Consider the following 24688-nt stretch of genomic DNA (forward strand, 5'->3'; position numbering starts at 1 on the left):
AGTATATAATCCATTCATTGCTTTATGGACGCCCAGTTCTCTGGAGAGCGTTCCTGAGTGCAAGATGATGGCCCTGAGTGATGAGTTTTACATTTAGATGGCTGAGTGAGCTGAGAGACTTGTAATATCACAAGTAGTGGAGAGCTCCCTATTGAGTACGCATCGAAGGAAATCCTGCACAGGGTTCATTACTGCAAGCACATGAATTATTCTGTGCACATGAAATGCCACAGAGCTATCCATGTTTCACAAGGGATAAGTCAAACACAAATGTACCCTATAGTTTTTGTCCAAGAATATACCTCACTGTTTACGGACATGAACTACCCACAAAACCTGCTTTTCTATGTATCTAAATTTGCTGAAAATTACTGAAAATACTCTGTGATTTATGATATATTATGACCAAACTCACCTCCACCAAATATAACCTCATAGTATGCTTCTAGACCAAATGAATAAATACAAGTAATCAAACAATGTAACACCCTGATTTACAGACAAAGTAATTCTGAGAACTTGTTCTTACCTATAAAATAAGACAGGAGTATTGCCAGGAGCACCGAGACTCCTACGGCACACAGTGCAGTGCATTTCCAGCTACAGTACTTTGAGGACTTCTTGAATTTAAAAGCACTTCTTGATAGGGTGTTTCTAGGTAGTGGCCGAGTAGGCGGTGAATAAACAGAGCCAGATGCCATTGTGTATCCTGGGGTTGCAGTACTGAACAGTGGCGTTGTCCCTGTTCCTGTTTTGAATAGGAAATGCCTGTGGAAAAGGAGAATATCATTATAAGATACAAATATGTTGCAATATGAGAGACAAGAGACCGTGATGTATTTAGCTCTTCTGTCTCTTTTGCTCTCTCTCTCCTTTTTTTTTTTTTTAAAGAATTTATCCTATATAACCTAAAGCATTAAAAATCAAGGAAATGTTTTAACCAAAGAATCTAACTCATAAAAATGACTCTCACGAAAGAGACTGATTTTTAATGTAGACAGCAGGATTTATACATATAAATGATCACTGTCCCTTCAAGTAGACATCTCGAGAGACTCTAAAGACTTTCTAATCACACTATTTCCTGAACAAAACCATTTTGGAATGTCCCATGATGAATTACCCTAAGAGCATTTTCAGTTAGCAAAAGAAACCCAGTCTTGTTGCTTTGTAGCTACATGGGCATTTACTACTCATGAGACTACACACTTATATAAACATGAGTATGCATGATCACGCTGATCTTCTGTACACTGATTTATTTTCTGGACGTCCATGGAAACACTGTCATCTTGGCCTGCTTCTCTGCTAATAAGTACAATAAAACCAAGTTTGGCTACAGGCAGTTGGTCAGCTCTCAAACAATTCAAACTATTTTATTGACAGCTTATGTCAAACATAATCAGGAATGTGAACCTGCTGGGGGTAGGGAGAGGGAAGGAATCATGGAACACCTTCTAATACCAAACCTAAATAAATGAAGGGGTCAGTGAAGCAGATTTTGGATCAAATATAGAAATGTTCCCTGACCACGAGCCATACAACAGAGAGCAACCTGCCTCTAAAAGTTATATGCTCTCTTCCTTGACAATGTTTAAGTGGAAATTGTGTGGTCACGTAACAAGAGCACTGTAAATGGAATTCTTCAGGAAAGGTAACTAATTTTAAGATTCCTATTAACAATAGAGGTCTCCAAATTTTACAAAAGCACCATTTGTTTTATGGTTTACATTTAATATTATGCTGGTAACTTACAGTATCTTCAGTGAGTATCCCGACACTTACCACGATGTTCCTAGCACATCCCATGAAGTCAACAGACTGTGCTCTCTTTCATATTCAGATTGTACACAGGCCTTTCAACCTGAGATGGTACAGCCTTTATGCAAGGTCATTTTAGATAAGACAGAGCTAAATACCTTTAATTTTAATCCTCATGTACTTATCGTATACTGGAGAAATGCTGAATATATCAAACAAATTAAGGGGTTAACAGGACAGAACTGGGAAGCCAGACTGCCAAGGTTTAAATTCCACTTAACCACTTAGTAGGTACGTGTCCCTGATGAGTTAATGAAAGTCAGTTTTGGTTCCTTAATCTATAAAATGGGGATGGTAATAGTATCTACCTCACAGGGTTATTATGAAACTTAAATGACTTAATATTTAAAGTAAAGTGCTTGGAATGTGTTATATAAGTATCTGATTAATAAAAAAGGATCACACTCATTTATTTTATGTATATTATTACTTAGAAGAGGCTGAATAGGTATTTAAAAGTTACAAAGAATCAATCTCCAGAAAATTATTTAGTGAAAAATAGTGAAGCCAGTCTACAGATGTGGTAAAAGTCATGAACGTTGGCCTAATACAGGCCAGTAGAGTGGAACGAATTCTGGATTGAAAATCAGTCCCTGGTCTATCATTTCCTAGTCATCTGGTCCTAGGAAGCCTCAGTTTTTTTTCTCGACCTGTAAAAAAATGGCACTAGTGACTTACTTATTTTAATAGGGTTGCAAAACAGCTAATGTCTCTAAAAAATGCTTTGTCAACCACAAAATTAGAACAGACACAAATGATGAGTTGTCACTTGTACAAATTATACTAGCAACTGTATTATGAGCCCATTTCCCCATCGAACTACTTTAAAAAGCTAATTTAAAAGTTTATAGCCTGAATTAAGTGCTATGTTGGAGGCAGCATTAGTACCTCCTACCATATTCATATTCAGCACGGTTATTCAGCGCTCTGAAATGACACTGTCTGAGTTCAAATCCAGACTCTTCACCTATAAATAGCTGCATGATTTTGGGTAAGTTACTCAAATTTTGTGTCTTGGTTTTATCATCTGTAAAAAGGGCATAATAACAGTACATACAATTTACAGGCATTTTCCAAGGATTAAATGAAATAATGCATATATAAAGTGTTTACATTAGTATCTAGCACAAGGTAAGTGCTCTAAAAGCATTAGCTATGTATTATTTTGCTCAAAATCACATATCACAGTCTCTATTCAAAAGACACATAAGTATAATTTGAAGATTTTAAATGCCAATTCAAAATGTAACATCATCAAAACGAATGTGGACACAATGAATTCCCTGGTTTACAAATTCCATACTGGCGACTCCACACACTGGCATGTAGTCTGGATAAGAAGATGGACTATGTCATTTAGATCAGGCATCAGCAAACTTTTGCTGTAAAGGACACAGAGTAACTATTTTAGGCTTTTCCAGAGACATCACTGAACTCTACTGTTATATCGTGAAAGCCGCCATAGACGATGCATACATGTTTAACTCTGGCTCTGTTCCAGTAACACTTTTTTGTAGACATTGAAATTTTAACTTTATAGAATTTCCCCATGTCATGAAATCCTCTTTGCTTTTCATGTTGTCAATTATTTAAAGATGTGAAAACCATTCTCTGCTCACAAGCAGTACAAAAACAAGTAACAGGGCTGGACCTGGCCTATGAGTCATGTTGGCCCGGATCTAGATTCTCACTCTTTTCAGGATTATACATGAAGAGTGAGCAGGAGGCTCAGCAGCCCATAGAAACAGCCTATTCCCTCAACGCCACTGAGAGGATTTAAAAGGCAGACTAAAGGGTGCAAAGCATGCCTCCTGTGAAGCTGGGACAGATCCATGTAATTGGACAGAGATCCTGTTATTATCTTCTGGAAGTTCCACCCTAAAAAGTCCTGGCAAACACTGGCGCATGCATTTCACAGGGCCAAAGGATCATTTCTGCCAAGCATAGGAAAAGGACTGACGTTTCCTGTGACTGTGGGACAATTTGCTTACTTTACTGCAGCGGTCCCCAACCTTTCTGGCACCAGTGACCAGTTTCGTGGAAGACAATTTTTCCCTGGACCAGGAATGGGGGGTGGAGAGGATGTTTTCGGGGTGAAACTGTTCCACCTCAGATCATCAAGCATTAGATTCCCACACAACCTAGATCCCTCGCACGTGCAGTTCACAATAGGGTTCGTGCTCCTATGAGAATCTAATGCTGTCACTGATCTGCCAGGAGGCGAAGCTCGGGCAGTAATGCTCCCTCCTCCGACTGTCACTCACCTCCTGCCGTGTGGCCCAGTTCCTAGCAGGCCGCGGATCGGTACTGGTCCACAGCCCGGTGGCTGGGGCTATGTGGGCTTTGGCATTCGCTCAGTTTGGGTTGACCCCTCCTGGTATCACCGATGGAGGTGATAGGTGTCCATTCTGTCGACTTCATTAATAATGATAACGGCCATTTCCTGAGTACCTACTAAGCACTGTATTGTTGTTTCACTACAATTTTCACCATAATGCAGTGAAGAATAAAATGATTATTTGTATTTTCAGCCTTTATCCTCCAAGTCTCAGCTCAGATGTTACTACCTGACCATCCAATCCAAAGCCCTGTTCCCTCTACTCTTCACAGTATTACCATGTTAATTTTCTTCAAAGTGGTTATTACAATCAGTTATCCCATTATTTATTTGTGCGGTAAATCAAGTTTCTGAAGTACTATTGAAAGTATGTTTTTTCCTCCTGACTTTTTTCCCTTTCTCTGTTTTCTCTGCCTCAATCTTCTTGTTCTAGTTTTATTTCACTGCCTCCAGAAGAAATGAAATAAGATGAAGGAAGAAATAGCTTAAGTCTCTTACCGGTTTTCTAAAGCCCAGATGGCTGAGTGAAAGAGAGTGGACTGGGGAGGAAAATGGTGTGAGGGGAGAAAGGGCTTCCCTCCAGAAAGGAGAATATGTCCACACTGGGGGCAGGTGCAGAACCTGAGGGGAGCTGGTGACAGCAGAGGAGCAACAGGGCCCAGGAAGAGAAGCCTGAATTCTGCCTCGTGGGTGGTGTCCTGGGGGAAGCGACGAGACTCCAAGGAAGTCTGAGGCTCTTCCTGCTGCTTCCATGCCATGCTCGAGGGAAGAGAGCAGCAGAGAGAGCTACCTGGCAAAGCTGTGTGTACAGAAACACGCAACACTCCCGTAGTGACAGGTTTGCAGGCCCATGGCCAACGACGGAGCCCCTTACCTCAGTCTTTGGTCCCATGAAAACCCTCCGGGGGAAAGTGGGAATGGAGAGGCTTTGTGATGTACCCAACATGTCAGGAATAAACCGAATTTAGAAAATAAAGATTCCCCTGAGACTAGAAAAAAATATTTCATTTTATTAAGGGCTAGGAAGAGAGAAAGAGAAGACTGGCTGAAGATGTACCGTGTCCCAGGGATAAAGGCCCCGCTCCTGGCCTCCCTGCGTGAGTCCTGGAGAAGCAGAGATTACAGTGTAAATCCAAGAGGCCTGAGAGCAGAGAAAATCTGTGCCTAATGAAACTAGGCCTCATAAAACTTAGAAACTAGGCCTCATATAAAAAAAAATTAACACCAGGTGGCTCTGGATAGGGTCCCACCCTGCCTCGATAAGGACCCACCCTGATAGGGACCCACCCTGCCAATTCCGGGAAACAACCTCATGGGGTCCCACCCTGCCAATTCCGGGGGTCCCACCCTGCCTCGAAGTTCCCGGAATCAACAACTCCAGAAAAAAAACCTCATAAGGTCCTGCTCTAACCAATTAGCATAAAACACCTTGCTCAGGCCATAGCTAAACCCAATCATTTTGCGCCTTTGTTTGAATTTCGCGCCATAAGCTGTGTTTAAACTTGTGTTTGCCTATATAAACAGCCTGTAACAAGCAGTCGGGGTCCCAGGGCCAACTTAAAGCTTGGAACCCTAGCGCGCTAGTAATAAATAACTCTCTGCTGTGAATCTCGTGTCGGTGATCCTTCGCGGCAACCCCTGCCCAGGAGGGAATTGACAGTTTGGTTCCAACACTTACATCTCAGACAGAGAACGGAGGCGATAACAGGATCTCAAAGGGAAATGAACGCATGAAGCATCCAGGTGATGCAGTCAGGGAGCCTTGCCAATTCCTGTGCCTGAGCATAATTTCTAAGAAGCGGAACTACTTCTATGGGCTGCAAGAGTAGCAAAGAGACGGCAGAGTGTGCCACTGGACAAGCAGGGGTCTCGCAGATAGGAACGAAGGTGACCCCTGTAATATCAGGAGGATTAGAAACAGACAGACAGACAGCATGAAAACTCGACGTCTTAGTGGAGAGTCTAACACCAGAAGCTCCCTGCTGTGCTCAGAGTACCATGGAGGAGCTGGGGTAGGGGAGGGAGGGACCCAAACTGCCTGAAGAGAGGATTCTAGGAATGAGACCTAAAATGAAACATAAACGGGCCGGTGCGGTGGCTCACACCTGTAATCCCAGCACTTTGAAAGGCTGAGACGGGCGGATCACGAGGTCAGGAGTTCGAGACCAGCCCAATCAACACAGTGAAACCTTGTCTCTACTAAAAAACAAACAAACAAACAAACTACAAAAAAATTAGCTAGATGTGATGGTGGGCACCTGTAATTCCAGCTACTAGGGAGGCTGGGGCAGGAGAATCACTTGAACCCAGGAGATGGAGGTTGCGTTGAGCTGAGACCACGCCACTACATTCCAGCCTGGCAACAGAGTAAGAATCTGTCTCAGGAAATAGGGCCAGGTGCGGCGGCTCACGCCTGTAATCCCAGCACTTTGGAGGGCCCGGGCAGGTGGATCATGAGGTCAGGAGATGGAGACCATCCTGGCTAACACGGTGAAACCCCGTCTCTATTAAAAATACAAAAAATTAGCCAGGCATGGTGGCGGGCGCCTGTAGTCCCAGCTACCGGGGAGGCTGAGGCAGGAGAATGGCGGGAACCCGGGAGGTGGAGCTTGCAGTGAGCCAAGATCGTGCCACTGCACTCCAGCCTGGGTGACAGAGCAAGACTCTGTCTCAAAAAAAACCAAAAAACAAAAAACAAAAAACAAAAAAAACTGTCTCAAAACATAAAAATAAAAAACATAAATATTTTTAAAAGTTGTATTTCTAACGTGCTATACTGATGGACTACGAATGATATACTCACTCCACAAATCTATCATTTGTCTTCTCGCATTAGAATGTAAACTCTATGAAGTCCTATTCACCTCTGCATTAACAAGACTTAAAAAGTTCTTGGCATGTTATAGGTGTTCAATAAATATGTGTAACATAAGTAAAATGGTGACTACTATGCAGATGAGGAAAAGTGAGCCTCAAAAAGTTAAGTACCTTGGCCAAGAGGTCACAGCTAATAAAGGAATGAAATCATAAAATATATAAAATAGCAATAAATAAGGTTGGAAATTATAAAAACCAAAAAGCAAGCCTGGGATACGTGTTTTAGCTTTATTCAAAGTACATTGTTTCTCCATGGGAGACAGGATTTGAATCTGAGCCTATGGGACTCTCAAGATTATGAACTTAGCCTCAACACTAAAAACATGTGAACATCCACTATGTGAGAGACAGTAAGTTTGAGAGATGCTGATTTCAAATCAGACAGCTCTGTTTAAATTTCCAAAATTTGAGACATCAATAGATCATGAGATCACCAATCTTGGCAAGGGCTTGAGTTGCTATGAAATTATTATTTTTCTTATTTTTGCGATAGAGTTTCACTCTTGTCACCCAGGCTGGAGTGAAGTGGTGTGATCTCGGCTCAGTGCAATCTCCGCCTCATGGGTTCAAGCAATTTTCCAGCCTCAGCCTCCTGAGTAGCTGGGATTAAAGGCATGTGCCACCATGCCAGGTAATTTCTGTATTTTTAGTAAAGACGGGGTTTCACCATGTTGGCCAGGCTGGTCTTGAACTCCTGACCTAGGTGATCTGCCCGCCTTGGCCTCCCAAAGTGCTGGGATTACAGGTGTGAGCCACCATGCCCAGCTGCAATTATTATTTTTCTTAGAGGAAAATGCAACTTTGAGATATTGTTCAAAACAAAGATGTAATATTCTAAAATTACATCTTTGTGACTGTATATTTTGTTATTTGTTCTAACATTACTCCAGCTACTCAGGCTGGAGCACAGTGGTGTGACGACAGCTCACTGGAGCCTTGACCTCCCAGCCCCAAGTAATCCTCCTTCCTCAGCCTCCTGAGTAGCCTGGACTACAGCATGTGCACCACCACGTCCGACTAATATTTTTATTTTTATTTTTGTACAGATGGGGGTCTCCCTATGTTGTCCAGACTGATCTCAATCTCCTACCCTCAAACAATCTTCCTGCCTTAGCATCCCAAAGTGCTGGGATTATAGGCATGAACCACCATGACTGGCCAGCCACTGACTTTCAATCTCAGAAGTACCCCTCCTCAGACTGGGGACTGTACTGTACTCAGATTAGTCACAAAGGAGAGGTGCTTTTGAGATTTAAATCTGATTGTGTATATCACACTGGGGCCTTGATGATGTACGTGCATAATAAATACAGAAATGTTACAAAACATGGGAAGAGAAGTCAAATCACCTGTGCACTATATTTTAAAACAATGAGGCAGGAGGACTGCTTGAGCCTAGGAGTTCAAGACCAGCCTGGGCAATACAGTGAGACCTCATCTCTACTAAATTAATTAATTAATTAATTAATTAATTTTTAGACGGAGTCTCGCTCTGTCACCCAGGCTGGAGTGCGGTGGTGCAATCTCGGCTCACTGCAAACTCCGCCTTCCAGGTTTGCGCCATTCTCCTGCCTCAGCCTCCCGAGTAGCTGGGACTAGAGACGCCGCCACAATGCCCGGCTAGTTTTTTGTGTTTTTAGTAGAGATAGGGTTTCACCTTGTTAAGCCAGGATGGTCTCGATCTGTTGACCTCAGGTGATCCACCCGCCTTAGCCTCCCAGAGTGCTGGGATTACAGGCGTGATAAAATTTTCTTAAAAAATCAGCCTAGCATGGTGCCATGCACCTGTAGCCCCAGCTACTCAGGAGGCTGAGGCAGGAGGAATGCTTAAGCCCAGAAGTTTGAGGCTGCAGTGAGCTGTGATTGCACCACTATACTGCAGCCTGGGCAACAGAGCAAGACCCTGTCTCAAAAATCAGTCAATCAATCAAAGAATAAAATCACCAGACTTCAGTATTTTCAGATCACTTTCTAGTATGTAAGTAAAGAAAGAATTAGTAAAGGTTGTTTAAACTGATGTATTTTGAAACTACTTACAAACAAATGGTGTCACTTTGTGCAGACTGATTCCTTCAGGTAAAATGAGGCCTCAAACTAGATACGTGAAAATAGACACGTAAAAATCTCTTAGACATTACTATGATCTGTGTCAGCATATTTTCTATAGCAGAGAATATTTGATCTCAGATGTGGTAGAACTCTGTTAGTTTTGGGGTTCAGCAAGGATACCCTCTTTCCAAGGGCAACAATGGCTCTTTCATTGCACTGTATGAAACACTGCCAAAGCGCATATTGTGATTAATGTGTCTTTAAGCCCAAGGACTTCTTTTTACCCATTCTCAAGGTCCAACACAATGGTTACTTTATGTTTGGAACTCTACAAATATTTAACGAAGGAACGGAATACTGAAATTCAGCTATATGGAGAACAGACACTGACTTTCCGCACAAGGAAATTATCATCACCTAATTCTCTATAAAGCACACATTTTTGTGTGTCATTAGTCTCTCCCCATCCTGTGACTCTGCCAAGTCATATAGCTTTGGGAATATGCTTCTCACACATAAAAAATTCTGCAAAAATTACTATCAAAAACATATGGTTTTGACCTGGCATCCACATGAGGTTTGTAGAATAAAGGCAGAAATTTTCTTTACTTCTCAGACCATATTTGGGAATGAAAAAAAGTGAACCTGTGAGAATATTCCCCATTGTATTCAGCAATAAAGCAGCAGCCGCGGCGGCTTCTTTTAACACTGAGCACACCTTTTGTTCTGATGTTTTTTTTTTTTTTTTTTTTTTTTGAGACAGAATCTTGCTCTGTCGCCCAGGCTGGAGCGCAGTGGCGCGATCTCGGCTCACTGCAAGTTCCGCCTCCCGGGTTCACGCCATTCTCCTGCCTCAGCCTCCCGAGTAGCTGGGACTACAGGCGCCCGCCACCGCGCCCGGCTAATTTTTTGTATTTTTAGTAGAGACGGGGTTTCACCGAGGTCTCGATTTCCTGACCTTGTGATCCGCCCGCCTCGGCCTCCCAAAGTGCTGGGATTACAGGCGTGAGCTAAATGATGCCCTGCATGGAGCCTGCCTCCAGTTCCTCAGCCATTTGTGCCACTGTTTTCACTCTGGTGATGAGCTAGAGACACACTTGAAGAGAGACTATCAGAGACTGAGATGAGGAAAATCAATTTCAAAGCCCAAAAGACAGCTGGTGCAGAAGGTCACTGAACACTAACAGCTGCTTTGTGGCTCTGGAATCTTGAGGGGGGATTCTATTTAACAACAACAACAAGCAGAAGACAAGAACGGTGGAGCTGCATTGCGTCATTAACTTGTAATGCTATGTAGAAGCTAAAACATAAATAGGAAGGAGGACTCTATGTTAAGCACAATTAATAGTTGCTCTTACGTCTTCTTAAGTTGAAAGGTTTGTTTCTTTGTTGATCTAGCTTTAGAGTTATCTTTTGATGTTAGCTTCTACCTCTAATCTAGCTTCTAATTTTTGTTTTTGTTTTTGTTTTTGAGATGGAGTCTTGCTCTGTTGCCAGGCTGGAGTGCAGTGGCGTGATCTCGGCTCACTGCAACCTCCGCCTCCCAGGTTCCAGCGATTTTCCTGCCTCAGCCTCCTGAGTAGCTGGGATTACAGGTGTGTGCCACCACGTCCAGCTAATTTTTTTTTTTTTCTGTATTTTTAGTAGAGACGGGGTTTCACCGTGTTGGCCAGGATGGTCTTGATCTCCTCACCTCGTGATCTGCTCGCCTCAGCCTCCCTAAGTGCTGGGATTACAGGTGTGAGCCACTGCACCCGGCCTTCTAGCTCCTATTTTTAACCCATTCCATGATGTATACCTCTATGGGTCATGTTGCAAATTTAAAATTAGTAAAGACAAGGACTGAATTTCCTCATCTTTTTTGCTGTCCCCATCCCTGCCTTCTAGGTTACTGTTTAGTAACTGTCTTTTAAGTCTCTCTAACTGCCAGACTTTGGGTAATTTTTAATTACTCTTCTTTCCTGCTCCCCAACTCCCACCCCTGAGTAGTCAATCTGTCGGGGATCCGCAGTCTTTCCTTTACAGCATTTCTTTCTTTTCTTTTTCTTTTTTGCTGAGCAGAGAAGTTCTGTGTTCTTAAACCTCAACTTCTTTTAATCTGCTTTGCAGAGGCAAAGAAGAGGCAAAAATAACATTTCATTTCAAATTTTCTTTTACCCTCAAATGAAACATCATGTTTTAAATTTTGGACCCGCACAGTATATCGAATCACCTCTATTTGTCCAGTTAAAACTGTCTCCTATCTCAGCCACTTACAATTGCTTCTCATAATTTGTTTTGCTTTTTTTCTTTTTTAACCTCATCTCTTAGCAGGCATGCTTTGTTCCTTAGTAGCTGTTCACTTGATTGATTTTGTCTTTCAAAGTAATAACCATACAACTTACCATCATAAGATTTTTAGTGGCAAGATAATCAGATTATCAAGGAAATTTAAAGGTACTTTTCTATATCACATGTAATATTAATATATCAAAGCTTATTTTAGAAGATGCTAACAAAATTAAGTCAGTCATAATACATAATTAAATTGAAAGTTTATAGGAGTCACTAGGAAAAATGTGTTAATACTGGTCTTTTGTTCAGGGGATTAATATAATCATTTTACCTCTAATATCAAGAATACAGCTTAATAAATTAGAAATTATAGGGACCCAATTGAAAAGCATCCCTGGAAAATGTGTTACAGCATTATTCAAAGTGGTCTGAGTCATTTCCTCAATAGGAGATTAGAACAGAACATAAAAATAAAAAAGAAAGTGTGTAACTACTGAATGAAATAAATTCTAATTAGATTAACTTCATAAGTGGTTATCTTCACAGAAAATAGTTTGTTTTCTTCAGTGTTTTATATAGTGTTAAAAACAGTTTTGGAGATCAACAAACAAAGCAAATAATTAAGATAAAGTGAGTGTAGTAATTAGCGCTCAGTTTCTGTCCCTGAGGCACTGCTGAAACTTTTATTAGTGACATACAGACACCTGGAAAAATACTTGTGTTGCATAGTAACATCTATTATATCGTATAGAGAGAAAGGCACCACTGCATAGGAAATGTTGATGCTTTCTTTCTCTTATATTCTTTCTTGGACAAAGAATCATTTACATTAAACTAAATGTGACCTGATTAAATAAAATCCCTTGATGTCCTGCTTTCTACTGACACATGTAGGTAAATCAATACAAAGTAATCTAGAATATAGATTGCTTTCTTCAAATTAGATGTTTTGATTTCAAAGACAATGTGTGAATAAGAAAGATTGGCCATGTTTGGCCAAATTTACAACCTTTTCAATATCCAAAAGTTCTCACTTAAGAGCTGAGGAAATTTTAAGGTATAGGTTCCTCTTCCTTCCGGCAAAATACAACTTTCTGGATTAAGAGGCATATTAAAAGGTCTCACAAGATTTCCTCAACATCAAACGACTTTTCCAAAATGACATTTTTCAGATCTAAAGCAAATGAATCCCATACTTGTGGATTAAATTTACCTGGAAATATATGAAGGCTAAAATTAACTACTGAGTTCAAAATGGTTTTAGTCACTTGATGGTATCAAGACAATGGACGGTTTTCCTAGAGTTCATTTTAAGATAAGATGCTTTAAAAGTACTGTTAAAATATATAACTCTTAATTGTTAGTGTGTTACCTTCCACAGTGCCTACTATTACTCATTTGATTCCTTGTGGTCTCTAATTGGGCATTTATTAAATATCACAGAAAGTAAGTCAGTCCAAAATATTTGTCAGTATGTATTTGAAACAAAGAATGTATCTGAAACATGATATTAACTATTACCCATGCATTGTGAATGCTTAAAACCTGTTTTTATCATAATCTTTAGGATTTTCACTACCAAATTCTGAATTTTAAGTTCCAAAGCCAACTGGATTATCTGTTAAATGTATACTTAGCAATGTGTCCAAAACTAATTAAAAGGCTGCAAAAATAGTTTATTTAAATAATGTGCTTTAGAGAATGATGAAAGGAATAGGAAATTTCTGGCAGCTATTAAACAGAAAACTAAAGAAAAAGCCCCTATAGAAAATTACCCATTCTTATTCAAGGCTGGGTTCCTGTTTGTTTTCCTTACCTTTTGGCAACAGATTCTCAATAGACATCCAGTGATATCTAGCACAGTTATTCACTCTGCTCAAATGCCTAGCTATTTGGAAATAATTCTCCATCAGCCGAGGATGCTGGCCCTCAGAAGCTCTGTGAGATTCCTGAACTGAAAGACTGCAGAGGCTGCTGGGAATTTTCCAGGAGAAGCCCACCCACACTAGTGTCTGCAGAAGCTCGCAAAAGGTATTCTACAGTTCCCTACCTTTTACATGAAAACAGTTCAACAAGAATGATACGGCAGCGCCGGTTTCGGCAGGGCTTGTGAACTGCGGTGGTAAAGGGTCAGAACACCAACAGAAGCAGAAATGCAACTGAGAGACCATTCCATACATTAAAGCGGTGGGTTTCAAACTTCAGCTTACATCAGAGTAACCTGGGGGGCTTGTTAAAACAGTAGGTCTGGGGTGAGACCCCAGCAACTGATGGTGCTGCTTCAGGAACCACACTCTGAGAATCACTGCAGTAAGGTATTAGCGTATTAGTTTCCTAGCTTAAGTTTAACTTCAAGTCCCCCTCCTTCAAGATTGTATAACGAATCAGAAAATCAATTCAAGACTCCTGCTTAGAAAGTCACTGCCGGTAGCTTACTTCGAGTAGTCAATTTAGAACAAATGAATTATACAAGGCTCAATCCATTGGATCTCAGAGTCAAATGGCTTAAACATTTTTTCATTGCTTTATGCCATCTCACTCTTTTTTTTCCTTTCAACATCCCCCCTTTTTTATTCTTCCCTTTCAATTTCAACTATTAGTTAAGTTTTCCCTAATCAGTTCCCTTACCCTTTCTAATGTCATTGCTACTTTTAAGTATCTGCCATGTGTACTGGCCTTTACTTCATCTCCAAATGAGATACCAGCATCTATTTCCTTTTGGGTCTTCTTTATGTTCCATATACCTACATTTCCATTTGCTTTAAAACCACTCATCAGCACTCATCTTATTTCACAAGTACCTTGGTTAAGGGGTTCTCTTTCCTTTTCTCTTGGAACTCAATACTTGGATTTCTGAGCCACATGTAAGTCCAGTTGATACTTTACCTTGGGCATTTACGACTTCCCAAAATGTTTCACTAATTTCTTCACAGAGAGAGTACTATTTCTCTACTCTCAACCTTTCTGGCTGGGGTCGTTTTTATATATTCTTTTTTCCTCGAAAAACCTTGTTTCAATTTATTACCTGTATGAAAATTTCTATTAAAAAAGGAACTACTTCTAATCATTCTCTTTACCTACTACCAGACAGTCTTCTGAAAAACTCAATTCTAAATATTTAAATGGAATGTGTAAGCACACACACACACAAATATAATCTCTTTTTACTTTATGTATCTGCTATTTTGAGAAGAAAAAGAAATACATATATATAATAATTTTTTTTTTTTCTGAGAAACATGCCTTTTCCCTAACTCTTCCTCTTTGAAACTGCTGAGGACAACGTAGTGACAATTAAGATAATGCTTTCCAGTGCTGGCTGCAGTGGATGTCCCACCATACCCTCAAAAAGGCTGCAGCAATGGTAGCTTCGGATCTATGAAGCAACGTGAAGAAACTGAATTCTTACTGAGGTTGGAGGGAGCGAAAAAACCAGTGTAATTGAAAAAAATACTCCACATTGAATTCTTATTGTTAGAGTTAAAGAGCAAGTGTTTTCTTTCAACCTTTAGAAATAATTTTAAAACATGCTTTCAGGAGTGTGTGCAGGAGAACTTAAAGAGTCATTAACTGGTATGAGGAAAGTAAAAAGATTTAGGAGGACTAGTTTTTAATTAACTTTTTCAGTGACCACTGGCAGTAGCTTTATACTTGACAAAAAAGCTGTAACTAAAAATAAAAATAAGGAAATGGGATCTAAAAAAATAAAAAGGTTGGCCGGGCGTGGTGGCTCAAGCCTGTAATCCCAGCACTTTGGGAGGCCGAGGCGGGTGGATCACGAGGTCAGGAGATCGAGACCATCCTGGCTAACATGGTGAAACCCCGTCTCTACTAAAAATACAAAAAACTAGCCGGGCGTGGTGGCGGGCGCCCGTAGTCCCAGCTACTCGGAGGCTGAGGCAGGAGAATGGCGTGAACCTGGGAGGCGGAGCTTGCAGTGAGCCGAGATCGCGCCACTGCACTCCAGCCTGGGTGACACAGCGAGACTCCGTCCCCCCAAAAAAAAAAAAAATAAATAAAATAAAAAGGCTTGTCTCAAGGCTCGATTACAAAGATGACACAGCTAAGAAATAATTAATAATAAAACATACTCATAGTAAGTCAGTAATAAACTAAAATTCATTATTTTTCCTTGAATTTTGATCACTGGATTTCTGCTAACTTTTAAAAAGGATGATTCTAAGAAAGGCACATAAGTAAATGTCTATGTGTGTGTGAATTTTCTAAAAATTGGCCATTTTGTTTAAAATGGATTGTTTCTAATATAAAGGCATTAATACCATAATGATAAATGTCTTACAGGAAGTAATATACTATGCATACTATGCAATTATAAAAAGAAAATATTTTAGAGTCCCACTAAAGTGCCTCTTCTATTATTACCAAAAATTAATTCTGGTATGCATTTTAAAAATAAACACTTTAAATAAGAAAATAAGCAACCAACATTACAATGTAAACTATGTACTTTGATGTGAAAACAAAAGAACAAATATGTAATGATTCTAGCTGTGACACAGTGAGTTAGTGAGACAGATAAACTACTTCTTCATGCTGATAGTATGTTGTGGTCTCAAATCTATTACACTTTTGAATTGATGTGCTATTATCTTTGGAAAACTTTCACACTAGGAGGTGATCCCTGCAAGAAAAATGTCTTAAATGCAAAGCTTATAAACAAGATACATTTCACTGCTGCTACCTGAATTAATATGACCTATTAGTAATTGCACAAAATATGCTTTCAGACAAAAACTGGTTTTACTATTTTACATAAAAATGTGCAATATGAATATATTAGTAATTATACATTTTGGCAATTACCTTTGAATCCATTTATAGTTATAATGAATATGACAACATGTTCATAGTAAGTATAGCATTATGCGTGTTAACCAAGCTCTGAAAATTGGGAGCTAAAATTCTAGACAGTGTTAAGCAGACTGGGGGAAATATATTTTTGTGAGTTCTTTACTATCTTTACTTACTTCGCATAGTCTTAAGTAAACAGGAGAGTTACATAAAATTTAAGTATAACCACAGCTATATAAAATGTATAGGCCTACAATATGAAGCAAAATGTTTCCATTATGACTTATTTTAACGTAGACATGTCTACAACCAAGTACTAAATCACATTACAGGTTTTGTTTGGGAATGTTAAGAACTGAACAACAGGACTAAATATACAAAAAAGTTTTTTTAGCCATTATTAAGACTAAAATAGCTTAACAGTCTTTGTTTCACATTTTGGTTACTTTAACGAAGTATCCATGTCATCAAGTGTACAAATCTGTATTATAGTCTTACATGTTTTAATATATCAATTACACCTACTGTTGGCAGTTATTACACACTAAATATATTAAAATTTATATGGAAATGAAAAAGACCATGTTAAAATTCCTATGTGCTATTTGGACAAGACTGAATCTATTTAATTATTAATTCATTTAATTATTGATGGCCATCTTTGCTTAAAATTGTTCACTAAAGTTCTTTCTATAAATACGAGAAAGGAAGTGTAAGCTAGATCAAGAGAAGAATTTCAGGGATAGATGTAAGTTTATGAAGAATACAAGAATTTCCGGTGGTGAGAGTTGTTGATGGCATTCTAGTAAGTCACTAATCTGATGTGTATGTGACAGTGAACAAGAAATGGATGACAAAACAAAACAAGATAGAAAACAATCAGTTCGAAGAGAGAAAAGGGTTTCAGTGAAGCTTTCCGAACATCTATTTGCCATGTGCCAAGAAAATATTATCAAACTTTGACTCCACAAAATTCCCAGAGGGTGTGTGTGTGTACTGTGTGTATGTGTGTGTACTCTGTGTGTGTGTGTGTCTGTGTGTATGTGTGTGTACTCTGTGTGTGTACTCTGTGTGTGTGTGTCTGTATGTGTGTGTACTTTGTGTGTGTTTGTATGTGTGTGTACTCTGTGTGTGTCTGTATGTGTGTGTACTCTGTGTGTGTGTGTCTTTGTGTCTGTGTGTGTACTCTGTGTGTGTGTGTGTCTGTGTGTATGTGTGTGTACTCTGTGCGTGTGTGTACTGTGTGTATGTGTGTGTACTCTGTGTGTGTGTCTGTGTGTGTACTCTGTGCGTGTGTGTACTGTGTGTGTGTACTCTGTGTGTGTGTATGTGTGTGTACTCTGTGTGTGTGTCTGTGTGTATGTGTGTGTACTCTGTGTGTGTGTGTCTGTGTGTATGTGTGTGTACTCTGTGTGTGTGTGTGTGTACTCTGTGTGTGTGTACTGTGTGTGTGTAGTGTGTGTGTGTACTCTGTGTGTGTGTGTCTGTGTGTATGTGTGTGTACTCTGTGCGTGTGTGTCTGTGTGTATGTGTGTGTACTCTGTGTGTGTGTGTACTCTGTGTGTGTGTGTACTGTGTGTATGTGTGTGTACTCTGTGCATGTGTGTACTGTGTATATGTGTGTGTACTCTGTGTGTGTGTGTCTGTATGTGTGTGTACTCTGTGTGTGTGTGTACTGTGTGTGTGTACTCTGTGCGTGTGTGTACTGTGTGTATGTGTGTGTACTCTGTGTGTGTGTGTCTGTATGTGTACTCTGTGTGTGTCTGTGTGTATGTGTGTGTACTCTGTGTGTGTCTGTGTGTATGTGTGTGTACTGTGTGTGTGTGTGTACTCTGTGTGTGTGTGTACTGTATGTGTGTGTAGTGTGTGTGTGTACTCTGTGTGTGTGTGTACTGTATGTGTGTGTAGTGTGTGTGTGTGTGTCTGTGTGTACTCTGTGTGTGTCTGTATGTGTGTGTACTCTGTGTGTGTGTACTGTGTGTGTGTACTCTGTGCGTGTGTCTGTGTGTGTACTGTGTGTGTGTGTCTGTGTGTATGTGTGTGTACTGTGTGTGTGTGTACTGTGTGTGTGTACTCTGTGCTTGTGTGTACTCTGTGTGTGTGTGTACTGTATGTGTGTGTAGTGTGTGTGTGTACTCTGTGTGTGTGTGTACTGTATGTGTGTGTAGTGTGTGTGTGTGTCTGTGTGTACTCTGTGTGTGTCTGTATGTGTGTGTACTCTGTGTGTGTGTGTACTGTGTGTGTGTACTCTGTGCATGTGTCTGTGTGTGTACTGTGTGTGTGTGTCTGTGTGTATGTGTGTGTACTGTGTGTGTGTGTACTGTGTGTGTGTACTCTGTGCTTGTGTGTACTCTGTGTGTGTGTGTCTGTGTGTGTACTCTGTGTGTGTGTGTCTGTGTGTACTCTGTGTGTGTGTGTACTCTGTGTGTGTGTGTACTGTATGTGTGTGTAGTGTGTGTGTCTGTGTATGTATGTGTGTGTAGTGTGTATGTGTGTACTCTGTGTGTGTGTGTATGTGTGTGTACTCTGTGTGTGTGTGTACTGTGTGTGTGTACTCTGTGCGTGTGTGTACTGTGTGTATGTGTGTGTACTCTGTGTGTGTCTGTGTGTATGTGTGTGTACTGTGTGTGTGTGTACTGTGTGTGTGTACTCTGCATGTGTGTACTGTATGTGTGTGTACTGTGTGTGTGTGTATGTGTGTGTACTCTGTGTGTGTGTCTGTGTGTCTGTATGTGTACTCTGTGTGTGTCCTCTGTGTGTGTGTGTGTACTCTGTGCGTGTGTGTACTGTGTGTATGTGTGTGTACTCTGTGTGTGTGTCTGTATGTGTACTCTGTGTGTGTGTCTGTGTGTGTGTGTGTGTACTCTGTGTGTGTGTGTACTGTGTGTATGTGTGTGTACTCTGTGTGTGTGTGTCTGTGTGTGTACTCTGTGCGTGTGTGTACTGTGTGTGTGTACTCTGTGTGTGTGTGTACTCTGTGTGTGTGTGTACTGTGTGTATGTGTGTGTACTCTGTGTGTGTGTCTGTGTGTATGTGTGTGTACTCTGTATATGTGTGTGTGTGTGTGTACTCTGTGCGTGTGTACTGTGTGTATGTGTGTACTCTGTGTGTGTACTCTGTGTGTGTGTCTGTGTGTATGTGTGTGTGTGTCTGTGTGTCTGTGTGTACTCTGTGTGTGTGTGTGTACTCTGTGTGTGTGTCTGTGTGTGTGTACTCTGTGTGTGTGTCTGTGTGTGTGTACTCTGTGTGTGTGTGTACTCTGTGTGTGTGTCTGTGTGTATGTGTGTGTACTCTGTGTGTGTGTCTGTGTGTATGTGTGTGTACTCTGTGTGTGTGTGTGTACTCTGTGTGTGTGTGTACTCTGTGTGTGTGTCTGTGTGTGTGTACTCTGTGTGTGTGTCTGTGTGTGTGTACTCTGTGTGTGTGTGTACTCTGTGTGTGTGTCTGTGTGTATGTGTGTGTACTCTGTGTGTGTGTCTGTGTGTATGTGTGTGTACTCTGTGTGTGTGTGTGTACTCTGTGTGTGTGTGTACTGTATGTGTGTGTGTGTGTGTGTGTGTGTGTCTGTGTGTGTGTATTATAAAATCTGCTTTTAAAGAAGAGGAAACTGAGACTTACTGAACTTGTCAAAGGTTAGAAGGCGCAGGCAAAGCCAGGTCTTTCTTGCCTCCAAATTCATGCAGTCTCTCTATCAGGTATGCATTTTAACTCACATGCAAAACCAACCAGTGAGATAAGAAGGTATTCAAACTTCTGTTTAATTACATGTCAAACTTGCATTCTTCTCCTACCTAAAAATAAGGAAGACATTAAGCTTTTATACTATTTTATGCACGACTGACAGTGGAACCTATACTCAGTCTTTCTGTAGGAAGGAGGCCGATGCCTGGGGATCCTGAGAGAAGGAGAAGAGGAGGTGACAGTGACGCTGTCACCTTTTACAAATCCAATATTCCACACAATGTTTTGGGATGAGTTGTGGTGTCATCTTGAATTTTTTTTTTTTTTTTTTTGAGACCGAGTCTTACTCTGTTGCCTAGGCTGGAGTGCAGTGGCACAATCTTGGCTCACTGCAACCTCCATCTCCCAGGTTCAAGTGATTCCCCTGCCTCAGCCTCCCGAGTAGCTGGGACTAGAGGCGCACGCCACCATGCCTGGCTAATTTTTTGTGTTTTCTAGTAGAGACGGGTTTCACTGTGTTGGCCGGGCTGGTCTCAAACTCCTGACCTCATGTGAGCCACCCACCCTGGCCTCCCAAAATGCTGGGAATTCAGGCGTGAGCCACCACACCCGGCCTGAAAATCTTTTTTAACCACATAAAGGTTAACAAGGTATCTCACAGCAAAATACCCAAAGAGTTTAACCTTAAAAATGAATTAAATATACAAAAAGGAGAAGAGTTCAGTTTTGCTGATCTGTTCTATGACGACAAGTGGCTGTCAAAAGTATCTTACCAAGAATATATTTTTGAAAAAATTAATAATCTGCCCCTCCAAGTAGAGGAAGTGTTCAAGAATGATAAAGACAGTACACCTTCTCTAAAGAAATTCTTAGTTCTGAGAGAGTGTTTTGAAAATTTACATTTGGAAATAGTCCCATCAATATACGACTTTGCTGCAAAATAAATCTATGTCATCTAGAGTAATTTTTTATTTTCTAAACTGCTTAAAAGTCTGCTAACTCATATTTTAGTGGGTTTTGTTCTTATTTACTTAAAATGTGAAAATGTAATAGCTACTGATTAGCTTGCCAGATGACCAGAGTAGACATCAGAGAAATTAGCCAAATTTCAACACAAATGTTTATATAATTGTTAGAATTGAAAAATACTTACGGTATGATTAGTATTTAATAAATAAAATTCACTTACATTCAACAACTATAAATATATATTAAATAATTAAATACATCATTAAATGAATAAGTGGGAATAAAATAAAATTCTGTAAAATTGTTTATTTTAGTTTATCCTTTCAATTTTTAATCTGTGCACGATAACAGGCACAAGATTAGTAAATTGCTACATGTGCCTAATTTAAAATTTAATAAATACATATAGTTGGGGGTTGAGGTTTTGTTTTTTTCCTGTCAAATGTAATAAAAAATTTTCTGGAGATCATTACTAGAAGAAAAGGTAATGAACTTATATTTGGATACCTGTCATCTAGCTGAGTATTGCCACTAACTAGTCTTGTGACCTCAGGCCACTTACTAAATCTCAATGGGCCTTAAAAAGAAGGTAAGGCCAGATGTGATGGCTCATGCCTATAATCACGGCAATTTAGGATGCTGAGGCGAGAGCATCATATGAGCCCAGGAGTTTGAGACCAGCCTGTTCAACATAATGAGAGACCCTGTCTCTACAAAAAAATAAAAAATTAGCTGGGCATAGTGACATGCTCCTATGGTCTCAGCTACTCAAGAGGCTGAGGCCGGAGGATTGCTTGAGCCCAGGAGGTCAAGGCTATAGTAAGATGTGATCATACCACTGCATTCCAGCCTGAGAAGCAGAGTAAGGCCCTACCTCGAAAACAAAACAAACAAACAAACCAGAAAACCATTAGTTGGCCATGGTGGCACACACCTATAATCCCAGCTCTTTGGGAGAAAAAAATAGAGAGAGAGACTCACTTTGTTGCCCAGGCTGGAGGACAATGGTGCGATCATAGCTCATTGCAGCCTGGAGCTCCTGGGCTCAAGTGATCCTCCTGCTTCAGCTTCCCAAATAGCTAGGGCTATAGGCACACACTACCAAACCTGGCTAAGTTTTTAAATTTTTTTGTCAGAGGTGGGGTCTCACCATGTTGCCCAGGGTGACCCTGAACTCCTGGCCTTAAGTGATCCACCTGCCTCAGCCTCCCAAAGTGCTAGGATTACAGGCATGAGCCACTATACTTGGCCAGATTAGATAATCTTTAAGATTTTAAATTTGCTCTGGAATATAATCTATCTTTCTCAAAAGCAGGCAAAACATCTACAGATCCCTTGTAACAAACTTAAGTTTTTCATATTGGTACACTGTAAGACTAACAAATACTTCCTGAATAAATGAATGAGTGCATTCAGGCTTTATTTTATGAATTATCTCTAACACACCACTATCTCAGAGAATTTCTTTCCCATATTATCACTGTTACGTATTATCACAGTTATTTGGTTTTTCTAACACAAATTCTGTTTTTAAAAATTTACTTCATAGTTTATCTCTGTTAGGAAGTCAATTAAGTTGAGGATTTCGTGATTATTCTTACTACCAAAAAATCTGCAAAGGTAAAAAGATACCTAATTGTCACAAAAATTAATTAACATGTAAGTCCTTGGTAGCTGTCACTGCATTTTAGCAAATCTTTATTTCCTTGGTAGATGTCATTTACCTTTGTAGTTACTAAATGAATAAACATGTTTTCCTTTAAACATGTAGCATAGGAAAGGAATAAAAATCAAAGAAACTGAAGCATTAGGTACTTTACATGACATCTTAATGAACCCTTATAAAGTCTTTATGAAGTATTACAATCCCATTTTATAGAAACACAAGATAAGAAGATATAATTACCCTGGCCAAGGCTACACAGCTGGTAGGATGTTGAGATTTTAATCCAGATCCGCCTGTCCCCAAACCAACATTTCCTCCCACACATCATGACCAGACGGTGACAATATTATATTACTGTGAGATGTAACTGGAACAATTTCCGGTAGCAGTATTTCAAGTGGTTCAGAATATGAAGTGAGATGCTAAGAATGCATGAAGAAGGTTACAGCAGAATCAGAGGGGTTATCAAATAGAATTCATTAAGCTTAGTTGGTTAATTGCATGTCCAAGAATTTAATCGTACGTTATAAGAAGAAAGAGTTCTCAGACTGGTGTAATAGAAAACAGACTTTACCTCAGGTTTGAAATTAGTGGAGAAAGAAAGTAGGCAAAAGCCTGTCAAAGAAAAAATAAAGGAATGCAGAAAAAATATGCAATTATCTTTGACAGGGTGTATATTAATTGGTGGTGAAATCAGAGAATGAAATTCCAGAGAAAAACAAGAGTTTTAAAATGAAGGCTGGGCGTGGGGGCTCACGCCTGTAATACCAGCACTTTGGGAGGCACAGGGGGTAGCCTGCATAGCAGACCCAGTCTCTACAAAAATTTAAAAGACTAAAAAATTACCCTGCGCACGTTTCCATCATGGAGTGGCCTCCCAGCAGGCTCCTCTGCAAATGGTTCCTGGCCTAGCGTGGCCAGCCCCATCCCCAGGAGTTGCCACCGAGGTCCCACCAGCCTGCAAGCAAGAGCATGGGCCACACCGTCCAGTCCCTCCAGCCTCTTGCTTGGGGCCACCCACGGCTACTACCTACACTGGGTTCCACTTCCAGTAGCAGCTCCTGCGGTAGCACCGAGTGCCATAGGGAAGCCGTCCCTGACTCCCTGGCTGACCCACGTCACTGGTGGGCGAGCTTCTCTCGTGGCAGCGGTATTTTTATGGTCCACAGAGCACCCGGGGCCTCCTAGGACCCCTGCAGCAGGACCGACTGTGGCCTGGCTTGGGATGTCCCAGGAGGCAGTCCGATGGCCTGTCCAGCAAAGCCAGTGCTGGGACCCAGCCCTGACCTGAGCGGCCACCCCCGAAACCCGGGCATGCGGAGGTGCTAGGCCTCCAGAGCCCCTCCCCGCCCCCGCGGACCCTACAGACCAGGCGGCTGCAGCAAGCGGACAAGCAGGGCGCTCTTCTACATCAACACAGCTAACACTAAAAAGGAGACAGCCCTCCTCACTGTCCCAGCGCACGTGAGCTCTCCTGACACCTGTAACTTTTCACCTTGCATTTCGTGGAAAATAAACGCCAAGCAGCCAGTAGACAAATAAATAAATAATAATGATTAAAAATTAAGAAATTATCTGGGCACCGTGACACACCTGTCGTTCATGCTACTCAGAAGGCTGAGGCAGAAGGATTGCTTGAACCTGGGATGGGAGGTCAAGACTGCTGGGAGCCGTGATTGTGCCAATGCACTCTAGCCTGAGTGACAGAGCAAGGCCCCGTCTCAAAAAAGAAATCAATCAATAAATCAACTCTCTAAAAAAACTGAATACGAAATGATTCCAGGAAAAAATAAAATCAACAGGTAGCAATGATGTCAAGTAGACATAAAACATGTATGCATACATACGTACAAATACATACACATGCACAAGTAAAGGGGACTGATACATACTTTCACAGACAATACTAGTGAATAGTAAGAGGATTGTTAAAAAGCCTCACAAAACAGTTGCTCAAGAGGAAGAGAAGGGCTTGAGAATGACAGGTCATTTTCAGATGAAGATGACGGCTAAATCGCAATCGCTGACCAGGAACGGAGTAAAGGCACAGATTACCTTTTACACCGTTCACGTTCAAATAAGTGTGCTCAAAATGTGTTAGAGGTAATTAAGAATTCATTTCTGTAGGTACCATGAAAATTAAGATGATCATGTGTGAATATTTTATATAGATTACGGTTATCCAAAACCAAACGTTATCA

General features: G+C 40.6%; 1 protein-coding gene across 23 annotated transcripts in view; it reads right to left on the bottom strand.

Annotated features, from left to right (window-relative positions):
- The window catches only part of LOC105466614 (teneurin transmembrane protein 3), a 2765046-nt gene that overhangs the window by 172280 nt on the left and 2568078 nt on the right, over positions 1-24688 (bottom strand). For 22 of the 23 annotated variants that reach the window (XM_071092800.1, XM_071092799.1, XM_071092798.1 and 19 more), the window contains one exon: positions 530-768. In XM_071092800.1, coding sequence (XP_070948901.1) covers positions 530-768 — 239 coding nt within the window. Of the gene's footprint in view, positions 1-529; positions 769-19789; positions 19812-24688 lie in introns of those variants that run through there. The other variant, XM_024788107.2, reaches the window with a different exon arrangement.

Source organism: Macaca nemestrina, chromosome 3 (assembly GCF_043159975.1).
Source record: "Macaca nemestrina isolate mMacNem1 chromosome 3, mMacNem.hap1, whole genome shotgun sequence".
In the NCBI taxonomy this organism is placed as follows: Eukaryota; Metazoa; Chordata; class Mammalia; order Primates; family Cercopithecidae; genus Macaca; species Macaca nemestrina.